General features: G+C 41.1%; 1 protein-coding gene across 2 annotated transcripts in view; it reads right to left on the bottom strand.

Moving 5' to 3' along the window:
• The window catches only part of CBFB (core-binding factor subunit beta), a 61,863-nt gene extending 44,003 nt beyond the window's left edge, over positions 1–17,860 (bottom strand). For both annotated transcript variants that reach the window (XM_067471010.1, XM_067471009.1), the window contains exons 1-2: positions 17,523–17,860; positions 8,831–8,917 (exon numbers count right to left, since the gene is read on the bottom strand). In XM_067471010.1, coding sequence (XP_067327111.1) covers positions 8,831–8,917; positions 17,523–17,600 — 165 coding nt within the window. In that variant the 5' untranslated portion in view covers positions 17,601–17,860. The remainder of the gene's footprint in view (positions 1–8,830; positions 8,918–17,522) is intronic.
• Between the last annotated feature and the right edge of the window lie 245 nt (positions 17,861–18,105).

Genomic DNA, 18,105 nt, shown 5'->3' with positions numbered 1-18,105 from the left:
TTTTTCAGCCTAAAAAAGGGCTAAAAAACTCGGCCTATACTTGAGTATACATAAGGATAACAGAAGAGTCTTAGCTCTGTAGTTTTTATAAAAAAGGAAACTTAAGAGTAGAACAGTTTGTCCAGTAGATATTCCACAGAAAAGAAAGACTGTCCACATCTAGCTTTTTTCATCATTAGCAAGAAATGAAAAATTGCAAGACATATCATGCAAACTCACTAGAGGAACTCTAAAAGTAAGAATGAAAATGAAGGCAGATATTCAAAGTAGTCTTTTGATTCAAATACTGCGGCCTCAGACATGCCCCCCATTCTTGGAAATTTAGGTTGAAAATTCTCTAAAAGGGCATTTTAACTGTTAATGAATACAGTATCTCCCTAAAATTCCTATAACTTGCAGTGATAAGGGCAAATGGAGGGAATATATACACAATGGGACCTCCCCAGTGAAATAAGAGGCATCACTCCATGAGTGGTTGTACCAACAAGTCCTGGAATGGAACATCTGGCATTTGGTGTTTCAGGATGTTGTGAAGAGATCTGTTTCCAGAGCACCCCACGTGTCAAAGACCATTATCAGAACTTTGGGATGGAGCTTCCCTTCTTAATATGAAGCAGTTGCAGTCACATGGAGATTCTCCTCTACAGGAAGATAGAAACGCTCCTCTGAATGTATCAATTCTGCCAAGACAGAGGTACTCCTGGTCAGTCGAAAGGCTGAACAGGGCATAGGGTCACAGCCTGTGTTGGATGGGATTACACTCCCCCTGAAGACACAGATTCGCAGTCTGGGAGTGATCCTGGACTCACCACTGAGCTTGGAACGCCAGGTCTCGGAGGTCTCCGGGTGAGCTTTTGCACAATTAAAACTTGTGTGCCAGCTGCACCCATTCCTTGAGAAGTCTGACTTGGCCACAGTGGTCCATGCTCTTGTTACATCCCAAATAGACTACTGCAACGCATTCTACGTGGGGCTGCCTTTGAAGACTGCCCAGAAGCTTCAACTAGTCCAACAATTGGCAGCCAGGTTGCTCACCGGAACAACATACAGGGAACATACAACTCCTTTGTTATGCCAACTCCACTGGCTGCCGATCAGCTTCCGAGCACAATTCAAAGTGCTGGTTTTAACCTTTAAAGCCCTCAATGGTTCTGGCCCAGACTACCCGTCCGAACATATCTCCTGCCACGAACCATCACGAAGTTTAAGATCTTCAGGAGAGGCCCTGCTCTCGATCCCACCACTATTGCAAACGCGGTTGATGGGGATGAGAGACAGGGCCTTGGCAGCAGTAGCCCCCCGCCTATGGAACACCCTCCCTACAGATATCATTTTGGCCACCTCCCTCTTGTCTTTTAGAACAGTGATTCTCAATCTGTGGGTCCTCAGGTGTTTTGGCCTACAACTTCCAGAAATCCCAGCCAGTTTACCAGGTGTTAAAATTTCTGGGAGTTGAAGGCTAAAACATCTGGGGACCCACAGGTTGAGAACCACTGTTTTAGAAGGAAAATCAAGACCTGGTTATGGGACCAAACTTTTGATCAGTGAGCAGCAAGTGGAAGAAGATCACACAACTTATGGCAATGAATTGACCCAGACTGGTTTTTGGATTCTGATTTTAATGGATGTGTCTTAATTAATTGTTTTAACTGTTGTTTTAATTTTTAATATTTTGATTGTACTGTGGTTGTTTTTATGATGCTAGCATCGTATGATGCTTTTGCTAGGCTGCCCTGAGTCCCCCTTCGGGGGAAGAAGGGCGGGGTATAAATATAGGAAATAAATAAATAAATAAATGTGAGATTCAGTAGGGTACCACCTGTCAGATGTGCTTTTATTGTGTGTTCCTGTGTTTCAAGGGGTTGGACTGGATGGCACTTGTGATATCTTCCAGCTATAGGAATCTATGCTTCACATAGACTTTGATTGTTCCACTGCATCGTTTAGGTAGGTCTCATTTCTTGTCCAGGGGACTAGAAGCATGCTCACAGAAACCAGAAGGAAGTAAATCTATGCCAATTAAATGGACTGTGAACGTGTAGAGTGTGAGTTATTTCGCACCTCTTTAAATATAAGCATTAATAGCCGTCCCCTGCCATGCGTTGCTGTGGCCCAGTCTGTATATATGTTTTGTGTGTGTATGTGTGTATATACAGATAAAAATGTAATGTTCATTTGTGGGACTAACATAACTCAAAGACCACTGGACGAATTGACACCAAATTTGGACACAATACACTTATCAGGCCATTGAGTGTCCATCACCCCTAAAAACACACAAACACCCAGCAGAACGGACTTAACCCCCCCCCCCCAAAATAAACTATATAAATAAACTATATATGCATATATATACATATACACATGCACACATGCATACATACAGACACACACAACATATATATCTATCTATATATGCAAACACACATATATACACATATATAGACAGATGGATGTATATGTGTGTGTGCATGTGTGTGTATATGTGTGTGCTTGTGCATATATGTGTGCATGTATGTCTATGTGTATGTGTGCATGTATGTGTGCTTATGTATATGTATGTTTATATTTGTGTATTTTATTTATTGAGTCATCAGCAGCCAGTCAATTATATTACATTTCTAACAGAACAAAGCAAACAAACAGAAAAAAACTACAAAAATACAAAATACAGAATACAACATTTGTGAGTTTGGTAGTTGATTAGATGTCCTTTGACCAGTATCTGGCCACTTGGAATGCTTCTGGTGTTCTGGTGTGCTTGTGTATATATATGTGTGTGTGTCTGTCTCTCTGTCTGTATGTATGTGTATATGTATATATAGTTTATTTTGTGGGGTTTTAAGTCTGTTCTGCTGGTTTTTTGTGTGTTTTTAGGGGTGATAGACACTCATTGGCTTGATAGGTGTATTGTGTTCAAATTTGGTGTCAATTCGTCTAGTGGTTTTGTAAATTATGTTAATCCCACAAACGAACATTACATTTTTATTTATATAAATGGTGGAGAAAGGGAAGAAACTTCCTCTCAACTAGCTACTCCCCCAGCTCTTTTGACACCATATAATAGAATGGGAAGAGTAATGACTGTGCAGGGGAAAGGGTGCCTGCAAATCTGAATAGCACAGGATGACTGGAAATTTCAATAGGAACACTCCCATTCAAGGGTGAAGAAACCGCAGGTGCCTGCTTGTAAACTGACTGATAAAATTTCATTTGAGTTGTGAAAACTGCTCTCAGGTGCCCCTGTATTCCAGTTACATACTACTGACATTGGTTAAGTTCTATGAAGGCAAGCCAAGGTATCTCAGAGCCAGCATGCGTTGCCAAATATCGCTCAAGATTTACTACTTGGCAAATTGCATAGTTTCTCAAAACTTATTTAGCGAATAGCATTTGATATCCTCAAATTAAGCAACTTATCTCTATTCCTAAAGATTTTACAGCATAATGGATTTTGTATTGTCGAAGGCTTTCATGGCCGGAATCACTGGGTTGTTGTAGGTTTTTCCGGGCTATATGGCCATGTCCTGGAGGCAATTTTTCTCTTGACGTTTCGCCTGCATCTATGGCAAGCATCCTCAGAGGTAGTGAGGTCTGTTGGAAGTAGGAAAAATGGGTTTTTATATCTGTGGAATGACCAGGGTGAGACAAAGGACTTTTGGCTGCTGGGGCTAGGTGTGAATGTTTCAGCTGATCACCCTGATTAGCATTCAATGGCTTGGAAGTGCCTGGGGGGAATCTTTTGTTGAGAGTGATTTTATGTGCCTGTTTGTTTCCCCTCTGTTGTTTTGCTGTTGTCATTTTTGAGTTTTTAATACTGGTAGCCAGATTTTGTTCATTTTCATGGTTTCTTCCTTTCTGTTGAAATTGTCCACATGCTTGTGGATTTCAATGGCTTCTCTGTGTAGTCTGACATGGTGGTTGTGAGAGTGGTCTAGCATTTCTGTATTCTCAAATAATATGCTGTCTCCAGGTTGCTACATCAGGTGCTCTGCTATGGCTGACTTCTCTGGTTGGAGTAGTTTGCAGTGCCTTTCATGTTCCTTGATGCGTGTCTGGACGCTGCGTTTGGTGGTCCCTATGTAGACTTCTCCACAGCTGCATGGTACACGGTAGACTCCTGCAGAGGTGAGAGGATCCCTCTTGTCCTTTGCTGAACGTAGCATTTGCTGGATTTTCTTGGTGGGTCTGTAAGTGGTTTGTATGTTGTGTTTCTTCATCAGCTTCCCTATGCGGTCAGTGGTTCCCTTGATGTATGGCAAGAACGCTTTTCCTCTGGGTGGATCTTCATCTTTACTCTTGTGGCTTGTTGTTGGTCTTGCAGCTCTTCTGATGTCTGAGGTGGAGTATCCATTGGCCTGTAGAGCCCAGTTGAGGTGGTTCAGTTCCTCTTGGAGGAGGTGGGCTTCGCAGATTCTTTTTGCACGGTCTGCCAAGGCTTTAATTGTGCTTCTTCTCTCAACAAAAGATTCCCCCCAGGCACTTCCAAGCCATTGAATGCTAATCAAGGTGATCAGCTGAAACATTCACACCTAGCTCCAGCAGACAACAGTCCTTTGTCTCACCCTGGTCATTCCACAGATATATAAACCCATTTTTCCTACTTCCAACAGACCTCACTACCTTTGAGGATGCTTGCCATAGATGCAGGCGAAACGTCAGGAGAAAAATTGCCTCCAGAACATGGCCCTATAGCCCGGAAAAACCTACAACAACCCAATAATGGATTTTCTTCAGGGATGCTGCTAAATAGTACCTGATCACAGGTGGGCCGGAGAGCTGTTCCTAACACCGACAGATTCCAATTTAAAAATCAGTCAAGCATTATGTGAAAGGAGATATTTGCTCTAAACCTAAGGTGTGTGAGTTCAACTAATTACAGCATGTCTGCAAGAAGAGATCACAGTTGGGTCTTGGAGATATAGCAATTAACTGTAAAAAGTCAAACTTGAATGCCCATGCACCTGGGAAGAATGCAAACTGGTGGGGAGACCTTTAAGAATTAAAGTTCAGTACAGTTATTTCATTCTTGTAGAGCAGTATTAAGTACGTAAATCTTGGAATAGCTTCCTAAGCCTTATTGCAGGGGGTCCACAAACTTTATAAACAGAGGGCCAGGTCACAGTCCCCCAAACTGTTGGAGGGCCAGATTCTCATTTGAAAAAAAAATGAATGAATTCCTATGCACACTGCACATATCTTATTTGTTGTGCAAAAATCACTTAAAAACAACACAATAATTAAAATGAAGAACAATTTTAACAAATATAAACTTATCAGTATTTCAATGGGAAGTGTGGGCCTGCTTTTAGCTGATGAGATAGGATTGTTGTTGTGTGCTTTCAAGTTGTTTCAGACTTAAGTTGACCCAGAATGAGGGCCGGGTAAATGAGCTTGGAGGGGCGTATCTGGCCCCTGGGCCTTAGTTTGAGGACCCCTGCCTTATTGTATTGACTCCTGTTTGAAGTGGGACTGTGTCACTAAACCAGGTATGGGTAAACCCAGACCTGGAGCCTGGATGCGGCCCCTTGGGCTCTTTTCTCAGGCCCTCCTCTCTCGCACCATCATATCCTTCCTTCTTTCTTTCTTTCCTCCTTCCCTCCCTCTTTCTCCCTCCCACTCTTCCATTCTTCCTTCCTCAGCAAGCGAGAGTCCAAAAGTGGCAGGCTCAAACCCAGAACCTCAACCAATGGCTGATACCAAATGAGAGACTCCCCCCTGGGCACACGGAGGACTGGGCAACTTGGAAGGAGCTGAACAGGTTGCGTTCTGGCACCACAAGATGCAGAGCCAACCTTCAGAAATGGGGCTACAAAGTGGAATCCTTGACGTGCGAGTGTGGAGAGGAGTAAACCACAGACCACCTGCTGCAATGCAACCTGAGCCCTGCCACATGCACCATGGAGGACCTTCTTGCAACAACACCAGAAGCACTCCAAGTGGCCAGATACTGGTCAAAGGACATTTAATCAACTACCAAACTCACAAATGTTGTATTTTGTCTGTTTGTTTGCTTTGTTCTGTTAGAAATGTAATATAATTGACTGGTTGATCTGACACGACAAATAAATCCTTCCTTCCTAACCTCCTCCTTCCCCCCTTCTCCCCTTTTGTCTTTCCATCTTTCCCTCTTTCCTCCCTCCATCCCATCATTCTCTTCCACCCTTCCTTCCTTCTCTTTTTCCTTCCTCCTTTCCTCCAGGGTATGTTTAGTTGGGAGAAGAGAAGATAGAGAGGGAACACGAGAACCATGTTTCAAGGGTGTCCCATCGAGGAGGAAGGGGAAAACTGACTTTCTGCTGCTCTAGAGACCAAGACACAAGGAGAAATGGTTTCAAATGGCAGGGAAAGAGATTCAACTGAAAATATTAGGAAGAACTTCCTGGAGAGTGGCATAGGCTGCCTGGGAGTGTGGTGGAGTCTCCTCCTCTGGAGGCTGTCTTATCGGGAGTGCTTTGATTGTGCCTTGTTGCATGGTAGGGAGTTGGATTGGTTGACCTTGGGAAGTCGGACTTGGCCATGGTGGTCCATGCTCTGGTTACATCCTGTATAGACTACTGCAACGCTCTCTATATGGGGTTGCCTATGAAGACTGCCCAGAAGCTGCAATTAGTCCAACGCTCGGCAGCCAGGTTACTAACAGGGGTGGGGTACAGGGAGCGTACAACTCCCTTGTTGCGCCAGCTCCACTGACTGCCAATTAGCTTCCGAGCACAATTCAAAGTGCTGGCTTTAACCTATAAAACCCTATATGGTTCCGGCCCAGTTTACCTGTCTGAATGTATTCTCCCCTATGAACCATCAAGAGTGTTAAGATCGTCTGGAAAGGCCCTGCTCTCAGTCCCGCCATCTTCACAGGCGCGTCTGGTGGGGACGAGAGACAAGGCCTTTTCTGTGGTGGCCCCTCGACTATGGAATTCCCTCCCAAATGAAATTAGTTCTGCCCCCTCCTTCCTGACCTTTAGGAAGCTAGTGAAAACCTGGCTGTGCAACAAAGCTTTTGTGGAATGATGCCTGAGACCGACAATCGACTAATGGTACTGATCACAATATATGGACTGGACATACGGACTGAGTTGGACACGATTTTATCCTGGCGAACGGCTTTTATGTAATTTTATGTAATGTAATTGGTAACTTAATGTTGTGTATTATGTTTTAGATTTTCAGTGTTAGCATTGAATCTTTGCTGTTAGCCGGTCTGAGTCTCTCTGCAGAGGTAGAGAAGATTGGGATATAAAAGTTCTAAATAAATAAATAAATAAATGGCCCTTGGGGGTCTCTTCCAGTTCTAGGATTCTATACCAGTAGTAGGCAATATGGGGTCTAATGGATACACTTTTTCTCTCCCGTTTATCATCTCATCCTGACCAAGGCCAACTCTTTTGGGATCCAACCGTTTCCCCGTCTTTCCTTCACTTTTTGAAGTAGTGCAGGCACGTCTGGTGGGGATGAGGGACAGGGCCTTTCTGTGGTGGCCCCCCGATTTTGGAACACCCTCCCCAAGGACATCAGACAAGCCCCTACACTGGCAGTCTTCAGGAAGAGTTCCAGTGTGCCTTTCCAGAATAGGAAACTCCAGCAATATGTCCCAGAAGCACTTTATCAGAGATTTAAGATTGTCTGCACATTGCACTTACCCTAAAATCCTTTATCCCACTTGTCATACTCAGCACTTTTTAATCTGTACCCATTACATTCGGCCCGGCCCTAGTTTTATTGTGTCATGGTGTATTGTTTCTATTGTTTACTGTTATTGCTTAATGTTTTGATTTGCTTTATAATGCTATGTGTATTGTTATGTTGTTGTTTTAATGGGGCCTTGGCCTTTGTAAGCCGCATCGAGTCCTTCGGGAGATGCTAGCGAGGTACAAATAAAGATAATAATAATAATAATAATAATAATGTATTGTCGAAGGCTTTCATGGCTGGAATCACTAGGTTCTTGTAGGTTTTTTCGGGCTATAGGGCCATGTTCTAGAGGCATTTCTCCTGACGTTTCGCATGCATCTATGGCAAGCATCCTCAGAGGTAGTGAGGTCTGTTGGAAATAGGAAAATGGGTTTGAATCTGTGGAATGACTGGGGTGGGGCAAAGAGCTCTCTGCTCAAGCTAGGTGTGAATGTTTCAGCTGAACACCTTCATTAGCATTTGAAGGCCTGGCTGAGCCTGGGAAAATGTTCTGTTGAGAGGTGTTAAAACTATAAAATTACAACAGCAAAACAGCAGAGAGGAAACAACCAGGCACATCTTAACACCTCTTCATTAGCATTTGAAGGCCTGGCTGAGCCTGGGAAAATGTTCTGTTGAGAGGTGTTAAAACTCTAAAATTACAACAGCAAAACAGCAGAGAGGAAACAACCAGGCACATCTTAACACCTCTCAACAGAACATTTTCCCAGGCTCTGCCAGGCCTTCAAATGCTAATGAAGGTGTTCAGCTGAAACATTCACACCTAGCTTCAGCAGAGAAGAGCTCTTTGCCCCACCCCAGTCATTCCACAGATTCAAACCCATTTTCCTATTTCCAAATGACCTCACTACCTCTGAGGATGCTTGCCATAGATGCATGCGAAACATCAGGAGAAATGCCTCTAGAACATGGCCCTATAGCCCGAAAAAACCTACAAGAACCTAATAATAATAATAATAATAATGGAGGAAAGGGCAGGAATGGGGCTTGGGGATAACCCCCTCCCTCTTGGACCGCCCACCCCACCATGCGGCCCTCAAGTTAGAAAGTTTGCTCATGCCTGCTCTAAACTATCCAGAACATAAAGGAGAAACAAGTACATTTTAAAAGAGCGAAGAATGTAAATATGTGTACTTACTATCTCAGACCGTCCATCCCGGCAAGCGTTCTGAAACCTGGCCTGTCTCTCTTCGTGCGGTCTGTCCCGGAAGCCAGTGTATTTTATCTGCAAACAGCACAGGCCAAATCAAAAAGTGAATCCTGCCTGTTTTACAACGTCGGGAAAGAGATAAGGACAAGTCTGCAGAGATAATGCAGTGAAGCAAACACCGAGTCCTCCATATCTAGGAGAACAAGCACAGACAGTACTCCAAAATAGATGCAACAAACTATCAACATGCCACTACGCTACTAAAATTTCAGATAATAAAAACTATTGCTTGTCACAATTCAACTTTATCTTGACAACGGGACCATGATCCTCGGCAATAACTATTGTTTATATCTGTTCTAGAACACATTTTTCCATCGATGACAGAAGAGGAAAAAGGCAAGGACATTTTATTGTGGGAGAAAATAAGAGAAAAAACACCACTACCTATGTAATAGGAGATACGTACTTCATAAGCAACTGGTAGATGGGAATGTACCCATTTAAAAGGGACCAACAAAAGACACAAAAATGGCTTTCCAACACCATGAATAGTGTGTCGCAGTGGCACAATGGGTTCAACCCCTGTGCTTTTTTTTGTGTGTCAGAAGCAGCTTGAGAAACTGCAAGTCGCTTCTGGTGTGAGTTAGTTTAAGTATATGTCTGCCCTATTTGAGAGATAAATCTAATTGGAAAACTATTCATGTTTTTTTTTCGTGTCAGAAGCAGCTTGAGAAACTGCAAGTTGCTTCTGGTGTGAGTTAATTAAGTATATGTCTGCCTTATTTGAGAGATAAATCTAATTGGAAAACTATTAATGTTTTTTCTTCGTGTCAGAAGCAACTTGAGAAACTGCAAGTCGCTTCTGGTGTGAGTTAGTTTAAGTATATGTCTGCCTTATTTGAGAGATAAATCTAATTGGAAAACTATTCATGTTTTTTTTCGTGTCAGAAGCAGCTTGAGAAACTGCAAGTTGCTTCTGGTGTGAGTTAGTTTAAGTATATGTCTGCCTTATTTGAGAGATAAATCTAATTGGAAAACTATTCATGTTTTTTTTCGTGTCAGAAGCAGCTTGAGAAACTGCAAGTTGCTTCTGGTGTGAGTTAGTTTAAGTATATGTCTGCCTTATTTGAGAGATAAATCTAATTGGAAAACTATTAATGTTTTTTCTTCGTGTCAGAAGCAACTTGAGAAACTGCAAGTTGCTTCTGGTGTGAGTTAGTTTAAGTATATGTCTGCCTTATTTGAGAGATAAATCTAATTGGAAAACTATTCATGTTTTTTTTTTCGTGTCAGAAGCAGCTTGAGAAATTGCAAGTCGCTTCTGGTATGAGAAAATTAGCCGTCTGTAAGGATGTTGTCCAGGGGACATCTGAATGTTTTGATATTTTACCAACCTTGTGGGAGGCTTCTCTCATGTCCCCGCATGGGGAGCTGGAGCTGACAGAGGGAGCTCATCTGTGCTCTCCCTGGAATTGAATCTCTGACTTGTCAGTCTTCAGTCCTGCCGGCACAAAGGTTTAACCCATTGCGCCACTGGGAGCTCCTGGCTGGACTGCTGACCTGAAGGTAAATAGTTTGAATCCACAAGATAGGGTGAGCTCCCTTTTGTCAGCTCTAGGTTCCTATGTAGGGACATGAGAGAAACTTCCCACAGGATGGTAAAACATCCAGGCGTCCCCTGGGCAACGTCCTTGCAGACAGCCAATTCTCTCACACCAGAAGCGACTTGCAGTTTCTCAAGCTGCTTCTGACACAAAAAAAAAACATGAATAGTTTTCCAATTAGATTTATCTCTCAAATAAAGCAGACATATACTTAAAGTAACTAGACAGTAGAGACTGCAAATCCTGTAATTTCTCTGTGCACTTTATGTATATGGCATGAATTCACATGCCTGTAAGGAGAAAGCTTCGTGATTCCCAACCACAGCGCAAAGAGATGCAAACACAACACACTGTTCAATGCAGAGTCTACCTTTCAGTTTTGTGACAGCAAGGCAGAAACTGAGAAACACAAATTAAAATGTATGTGTGAACTGCTCCAATCTAAAAAAACAGGAAGCCAAATTTCTGTTTTAATATTGCTAGCAGCATGTGAGCCAATAAATGCCAGAAATGGGCTGGACACACTGCGAGCACACAATGAAAAAGAAGAAATAGGAACTGCCACATGTGCGCCATATTCAGGAAACCCCAGGGGAAAACATGTGGCTTTATGGAGGATGGGACATATTCACGTGCAGAAATTTAAGGTACACCATCATACAATTCACAATAATATCACATTGCTTTCAAGTACAGTAGCCAGCATTCGTGTTAATGAACACTGAGCACAAAGCACGGTTTTGTATACTTCGCATAAAAGAATAAGTCTTCTTGAGCTAACCCAGCACTCTTTACACACATGTTTTTGATTACAACTCCCATCAACCATGACTCCCATTGCCAGTGCTGAGGGATCAAGCAAGTGGCTCTTTTTTAAGTCAAAGGAGTATTATGATTCTGAATAAAGTTATATAGACGTCCTCTCCCCAGAAAAAAAAATATTCATCTTAACATTTGCATTTTGTGAATGTGTTTAAAATTGATTTCCTCCTTGCAGAGTAGGTAGGAACAACAACAAAAACACTAAAATTTACCGTTTTCACAGTGAGAGAAAAGAACTGAAGCAATTAGAAGAAAATGCAAGGAAAACATTAGTTTTCAATCCAATCCACAGTACCAGGGACACTAAGTCAGGAACCCTTGATTGAATTGGGGAACTAAATTCCCAAGCATCTGAGCGAAAGATTGAGTTAACCAAGTTATGTTAATACTACTACTACTAAATTAATATCTAACTTGGATGAATCAATCTGCCATTCTCTTCTGCATACATACATACACAAACACATCTCAACGTAACAGTTTTATATCATCTAATAATAATAAAATAATAAAATAATAATAATAATAATAAACATCATTTGTATCCCATCCTATCTCCTCATGGGAACTCAATCTGGCTTTCAACATAATAACAGACCAACATTCAACACCTATACAAACAATACAGATCTAGACAACGCCTATACAAACAATACAGATATAGATCTAGAATTATATATACTAATTTCACATATTCATTTCCTCCAAAATGCAAATCCTCTCTTTATATGTGCATTTACCTCCTGCAATATTTGCAAGCCCTATATATTTATGTTTATATCTATCTTGACACCTTTCTATGTATGTGTGCATTTCCCCTGTAATATTTGCAAGCCCTATATATCTATATTCATATCTAGACATGTTTCTATATATTTCTGTCTACATTTCCCCCTGTAATATTTGCAAGCGCTATATATCTATATTTATATTCATCTAGACATTCTGTGTACATTTCCTCCTGTAATATTTGCAAGCCCTATATATCTATGTTTATATCTATCTTGACACCTTTCTATGTATGTGTGCATTTCCCCTGTAATATTTGCAAGCCCTATATATCTATATTCTTATCCATCTAGACATATTTATATATATTTCCATGTACATTTCACCCTGTAATATTTGCAAGCCCTATATATCTATATTCATATCTATCTAGACATGTCTATATATATTTCTGTGTACATTTCCCCCTATAATATTTGCAAGCCCTATATATCTATATTCATATCGATCTAGAAATATCTCTTAATATAGATAATTATACCTATATAAAAATAAGATTTGCAAAGACCTGCAAACATGTGAGTGGGAAATTCATATATAAAATTATTTTTATATACATACATACACAAAGAGAGATATACAGATATATAGGTACCTCTATGTATTTATCGATATCTATATCTATATCTGTATAGGATTTGCAGACCTGCAAACATGTGAGGGGAAATTCATATATAAAATTATTTATATACACACACATATGCATACACACACAGAGAGAGATATACAGATATAAAGGTACCTTTATATATTTCTCAATATCTATATCTATATAGGGTTTGCAGAGATTTGAAAACATATGAGGGAAAATTCATATATAAGAATAATGTACACACATATATATATACAGATATACAGGTGCAGGGAAATCTGTAGATATCTTTATGTATATAGGATTTGCAAAGACCATATGCTACTTAACACAAATTTAAATTGTAAGGGGAAGGAAAATATTTATCTAAGCACTGAATTAATGTAAACAGTAGTTACATTATGATGAATGCATGTTACCGTAGATAAATCCCATGGCGTCCCCTTTCTATGTGACCTCTTGAAACTTTACTTTTTATCTCCTTTGGTGAATACAGATGTATACAAGCGCTCGAGCACACATATCTTTTCATACTAAACATATAAGACCGTGCTTTGTGCTCAGTGCTGATCGGCTTGAATGCAGACTGCTGTACTTGGGAGGGATGTGATGCTAACATCTCTAAAGACCAAACTATATATAACGAAGACATGATAGATAACCAAACACAACCACAACAGATCTGCAAATCCAGCAGTGCCTTTTCCTACCCAGAGTCCTCATCATCAAGATCTGAGTAACAGAGGATGGGTTTCCCCTTGCTCTTTCAATGCATGCCGTGGATTGCAAACATTGACGGACCGACTTATACATTACTACCAAATGAGCTGATGTTATTTTGCCATACGGTGAGGGTTCAACTTAGCAACCCTATGAATCAGACGGGATCAGACCATACAAATTTACAGATTTTTTGATAGAGTCAAGCCATGTGTTAAGTCAATCGTTGTGTTTTCTGACTGCCTTCCGCTTCTATCAAGCATTAAGCTTCTTTTCTCATGAGTCACAATCATCGTGTGTTATGCCCAAAGTTAAAAAAAGTCTTACTTTAGTCATTTGGAGGAGAGTTCAAGACTAGATTTGCTCTAGGACCAATTTGGACAGCTGAGGGTACCAGAAAAGCTCTCATCCGGCATCTACATTGTCACAGATTCTCCAACTGGAAGCATAAACACTGTAGAATGGGCATGGGCAAACTTTGGCCCTCCCTCCAGGTGTTTTGGACTTCAACTCCCATAATTCCTACCAGCCGGTGGGAGTTAAAGTCCAAAACACTGGGAGGGAGGGCTAAAGTTACGGTTTATCATTTGATGAGATACCAGTTCTCTTCAGCAGAGAAGGCTCTAGACCAGTGTTTCTCAACCTGGGGGTCTGGACCCCTCAGAGGGTCACGAGGGGGTGTCAGAGGGGTCGCCAAAGACCATGAAAAAACACAGTATTTTCTATTAGTCATGGGGGTTCTGAGTGAGAAGTTTGGCCCAATTCTCTCGTTGGTAGGACTCAGAATGCTATTTGATTGTAGGAGAACTATAAATCCCAGCAACTACAATTCCCAAATGTCAATTCCTATTTTCCCCAAACTCCAGCAATGTTCACATTTGGGCATATTGAGTATTCATACCAAGTTTGGTCCAGATCCATCATTGAGTCCACAGTGCTCTCTGGATGTAGGTGAACTACAACTCCCAAACTCAAGATCAATTCCCAAATGTCAAAGACTATTTTCCCCAAACTCCACCAGTTTTCGGATTTGGGCATATTGAGTATTCATACCAAGTTTGGTCCAGATCCATCATTGTTTGAGTCCACAGTGCTCTCTGGATGTAGATGAACTACAACTCCCAAACTCAAGATCAATTTCCACCAGACCCTTCCAGTATTTTCTGTGGGTCATTGGAGTCCTGTGTGCCAAGTCTGGTTCAATTCCATCATTGGTGGAGTTCAGAATGCTCTTTGATTGTAGGTGAACTATAAATCCCAGCAACTACAACGTCCAAATGACAAAATCAATCCTCCCAACCTCTTCAACATTCAAATTTGGGTATATCGGGTATTTGTGCCAAATTTGGTCCAGTGAATGAAAATACATCCTGCATATCAGATATTTACATGATGATTCACAATCATAGGAAAATGACAGTTATGAAGTAGCAATGAAAATAATGTTATGTTTGGGGGTCACCACAACATGAAGAACCGTATTAAGGGGTTGCGGCATTAGGAAGGTTGAGAACCACTGCTCTAGACCTTGCATAACCACAACTACCAGTAGTTAAAGTGATGTCAAACTGCATTCATTCTACAGTGTAGATGCACCCTATGGCGTCTGAACAACCAACCAAGGGAATATACATATAATACAAAAAATGGATTGTGGATTATCTTGACTCCGGAAGAGAAAACAACAACAAACCTAGTATGTAGTTTCCCCTTCAAAAAAGTAACTTTCCTGTTGTGTATAAGAAAGTAACTTCTCTCAGGCTTTCCTGGGTCTGCACTGAAGCAAGGCCCTATGCAGCGGGCTCTGTGTTTGGATCAAGTCCAATATGAGCCATCTCTTGCTTCTTGTGGGAAAAACAACAAACCTGGTGTGTAGTCCCTACTCAAAAAAGGTAACTTTCTCATCACCCACATCACAAAGTAACTTTTCATAGCCCTGCCTACAATAATAATAATAATAATAATAATAATAATCGTTATTTATATCCCACCATTATCTCCCAAAGCACACAGTGGTTCCATACAACATAAAATACAATGTATCAAAATACATAAATATCAAAATACAATATATCAACATTAAACGGCCTCTATCCCTTGGGATTGGGACCACTTAAAAGCAAAGTAACTTCTCCCCTAATTAAAAGTAACATCTCCTAAATTATGAAAAAGTAACTTGTTCTAGCTCTTCTGAGGGGAAACACAACAACCCTGGAGTGTAGACATCCCTTTATAAAAAAGTAACTCCTCCTAACTCTTGTGGAAAAAGCAACTTCTCCTATTTTCTTCTGAGGAGAAACACTACAACAACCCTGGCATGTAGACATCCCCTTAAAAAAAAGTAACTCCTCCTAACTCCTATGGAAAAAGTAACTTCTAACTTATGGAAAAAATAACTTTCTCTGACTCTTATGGAAAATGTAGCTTTCCCTGATTTATGGGAAAAAAATAACTTCCATCAACTCTAATAGAAAGTAACTCCTAACTCTGATGGAAAAAGAACCTCCTCTAACTCTTATGGAAAAAGTAACTTCCCCTAACTCTAATGGAGAAAGTAACTCCTAATTCTGATGGGAAAAGTAAAAAGTAAGTTCTCCTAACTCTTATGGAAAAAAGTAACTTTCCCTGACTGTTTGGAAAATGTAGCTTTCTCTAACTCTAATGGAAAAAGTAATTTCCCCAGACTCTTATGAAAAAAATAACTCCTAACTCTTATGGAAAAACTAACTATAATGGAGAAAGTAATTCCTACCTCTGATGGAAAAAGAACTTCTCATCTTATGGAAAAAGTAACTTTCCCTGACTGTTATGGAAAAAAATAACTTCTCCTAACTTAGGGAAAAAGTAACCTCCCAACTCTTAGAGAAAAAGTAACTTCTCCTAACTCTTAGGGAAAAAGCACCTTTCCTTAACTCTAATGGAGAAAGTAACTTCCCCAAACTCTTATAAAAAGTAACTCCTACCTCTTATGAAAAAGTACCTTCCCCAAACTCTTATGAAAAAAAGTAACTTCTAACTCTTAGGGAAAAAAAATAACTTCCCCTAACTCTAATGGAGAAAGTACCTTCCCTCCCCAAACTCTTATGGAAAAAGTAACTTCTATTTTCTTCTGCAGAATTAGGAGAAAAGTTAGGAGAAAGTACCTTCCCCAAACTTATGGAGACAGTACCTTCCCCAAACTCTTAAACTCTTATGAAAAAGCAACTTCTCCTAACTCTTAGGGGAAAAGGAACTTCCCTTAACTGTAGTGGAGAAAGTAACTTCCCCAAACTCTTATAAAAAGGAAATTCTAACTCATATGAAAAAGTAATTTCTCTTAACTTTTAGGGAAAAAGTAACTTCCCTTAACTCTAATGGAGAAAGTACCTTCCCCAAACTCTTATGGAGAAAGTACCTTCCCCAAACTCTTATAAAAAGCAAATTCTAACTCTTATGAAAAAGTAACTTCTCCAAACTTTTAGGGAAAAAGGAACTTCCCTTAACTGTAGTGGAGAAAATAACTTCCCCAAACTCTTATGGACCCAAACTCTTATAAAAAGTAACATATAACTCTTATGAAAAAGTAACTTCTCCTAACTGTTAGGGGGAAAGTAACTCCCTTTGACTCTAATGGAGAAAGCAACTTCCCCAAATTCTTAATAAAAAGTAACATATAACTCTTATGAAAAAGTAGCATCTCCTAACTCAGGGAAAAAGGAACTTCCCTTAACTCTAATGGAGAAAGCAACTTCCCCAAATGCTTATAAAAAGTAACTTCTAAGTTATGAAAAAGTAACTTCTCCTAACTCTTATGGTAAAAGGAACTTCCCTTAACTCTCAGGGAAAAAGTAACTTCCCTTAACTCTAATGGAGAAAGTAACTTCTAAGTTATGAAAAAGTAACTTCTCCTAACTGATGGGAAAAGTAACCTCTCCTAACGCTTATGAAAGAGTAACTCCTCCTAACTCTTGTAGGGAAAAGCTCTTTCCTTCTGAGGAGAACCACAACATCAGCCCTGGCGTGTAGAGCATCCCTTCCCTCAGGAGAAAGAGAGAGGCAGCAGCTTTCCCCTCAGTTGAGAGACAGAGAGAGAGAGAAGGGCCTGGCCTGCCCTGAGGTGCCCGAGCGAGGCTGCTCCGGCCTCTCCTTCCTCCTTCCTTCCTCCTCTCACCTCACACTCTCGGCTCAGCTTCCTGAAGAACTCCTCGTTCTCGAACTTGCTTCTCTGGTCGGGGACCACCCGAGGCATGGCGCATACCTCTCTCCTTCTTTCTCCTTCCTCCTCCTCACACGCTCCTCCTTTCCTTCATATTACTACTACTACTACTACTATTCCTAGCCAACTTCGCAGAGGTCCTCTCTCTTCGGCGCCTCTGAAGCGACTGACTAGCTGAGGCGCTCTCGGGCTCCCGCTCGCTCTATGCGCATGCGCACAACTCGCTTTCCTTTCCACTAAACTAAGCGATCCTCTCTCTTCGGCGCCTCTGGAGCGACTGACCGAACCGCTCTCAAAATCCCCTCGCGCATGCGCACCCGACGCTTTCTTCTTTTTTTTCTAGGCTCCGGCCAAACAGCGGCGCCATTCACAACTTCCAAGGCGAAACGGGAGGGGAATGGGAGGACCCCACTGCGCATGCGCCTTAAGGAAGCCAGGGCTGCAAAGAGTTAAGGTGGAGTGGGGTGGGTTGAAATGTAAAACCAGCTGCTCATTTTTAAGGAAGTTAAGGATGGAGAGAATGGCCAACCTACACATC

The sequence above is a fragment of the Anolis sagrei genome, chromosome 8, assembly GCF_037176765.1.
Source record: "Anolis sagrei isolate rAnoSag1 chromosome 8, rAnoSag1.mat, whole genome shotgun sequence".
Lineage (NCBI taxonomy): Eukaryota > Metazoa > Chordata > Lepidosauria > Squamata > Dactyloidae > Anolis > Anolis sagrei.
The sequence above is the reverse complement of the archived record's forward strand: the minus strand, read 5'-3'. Positions and strand labels throughout refer to the sequence as shown.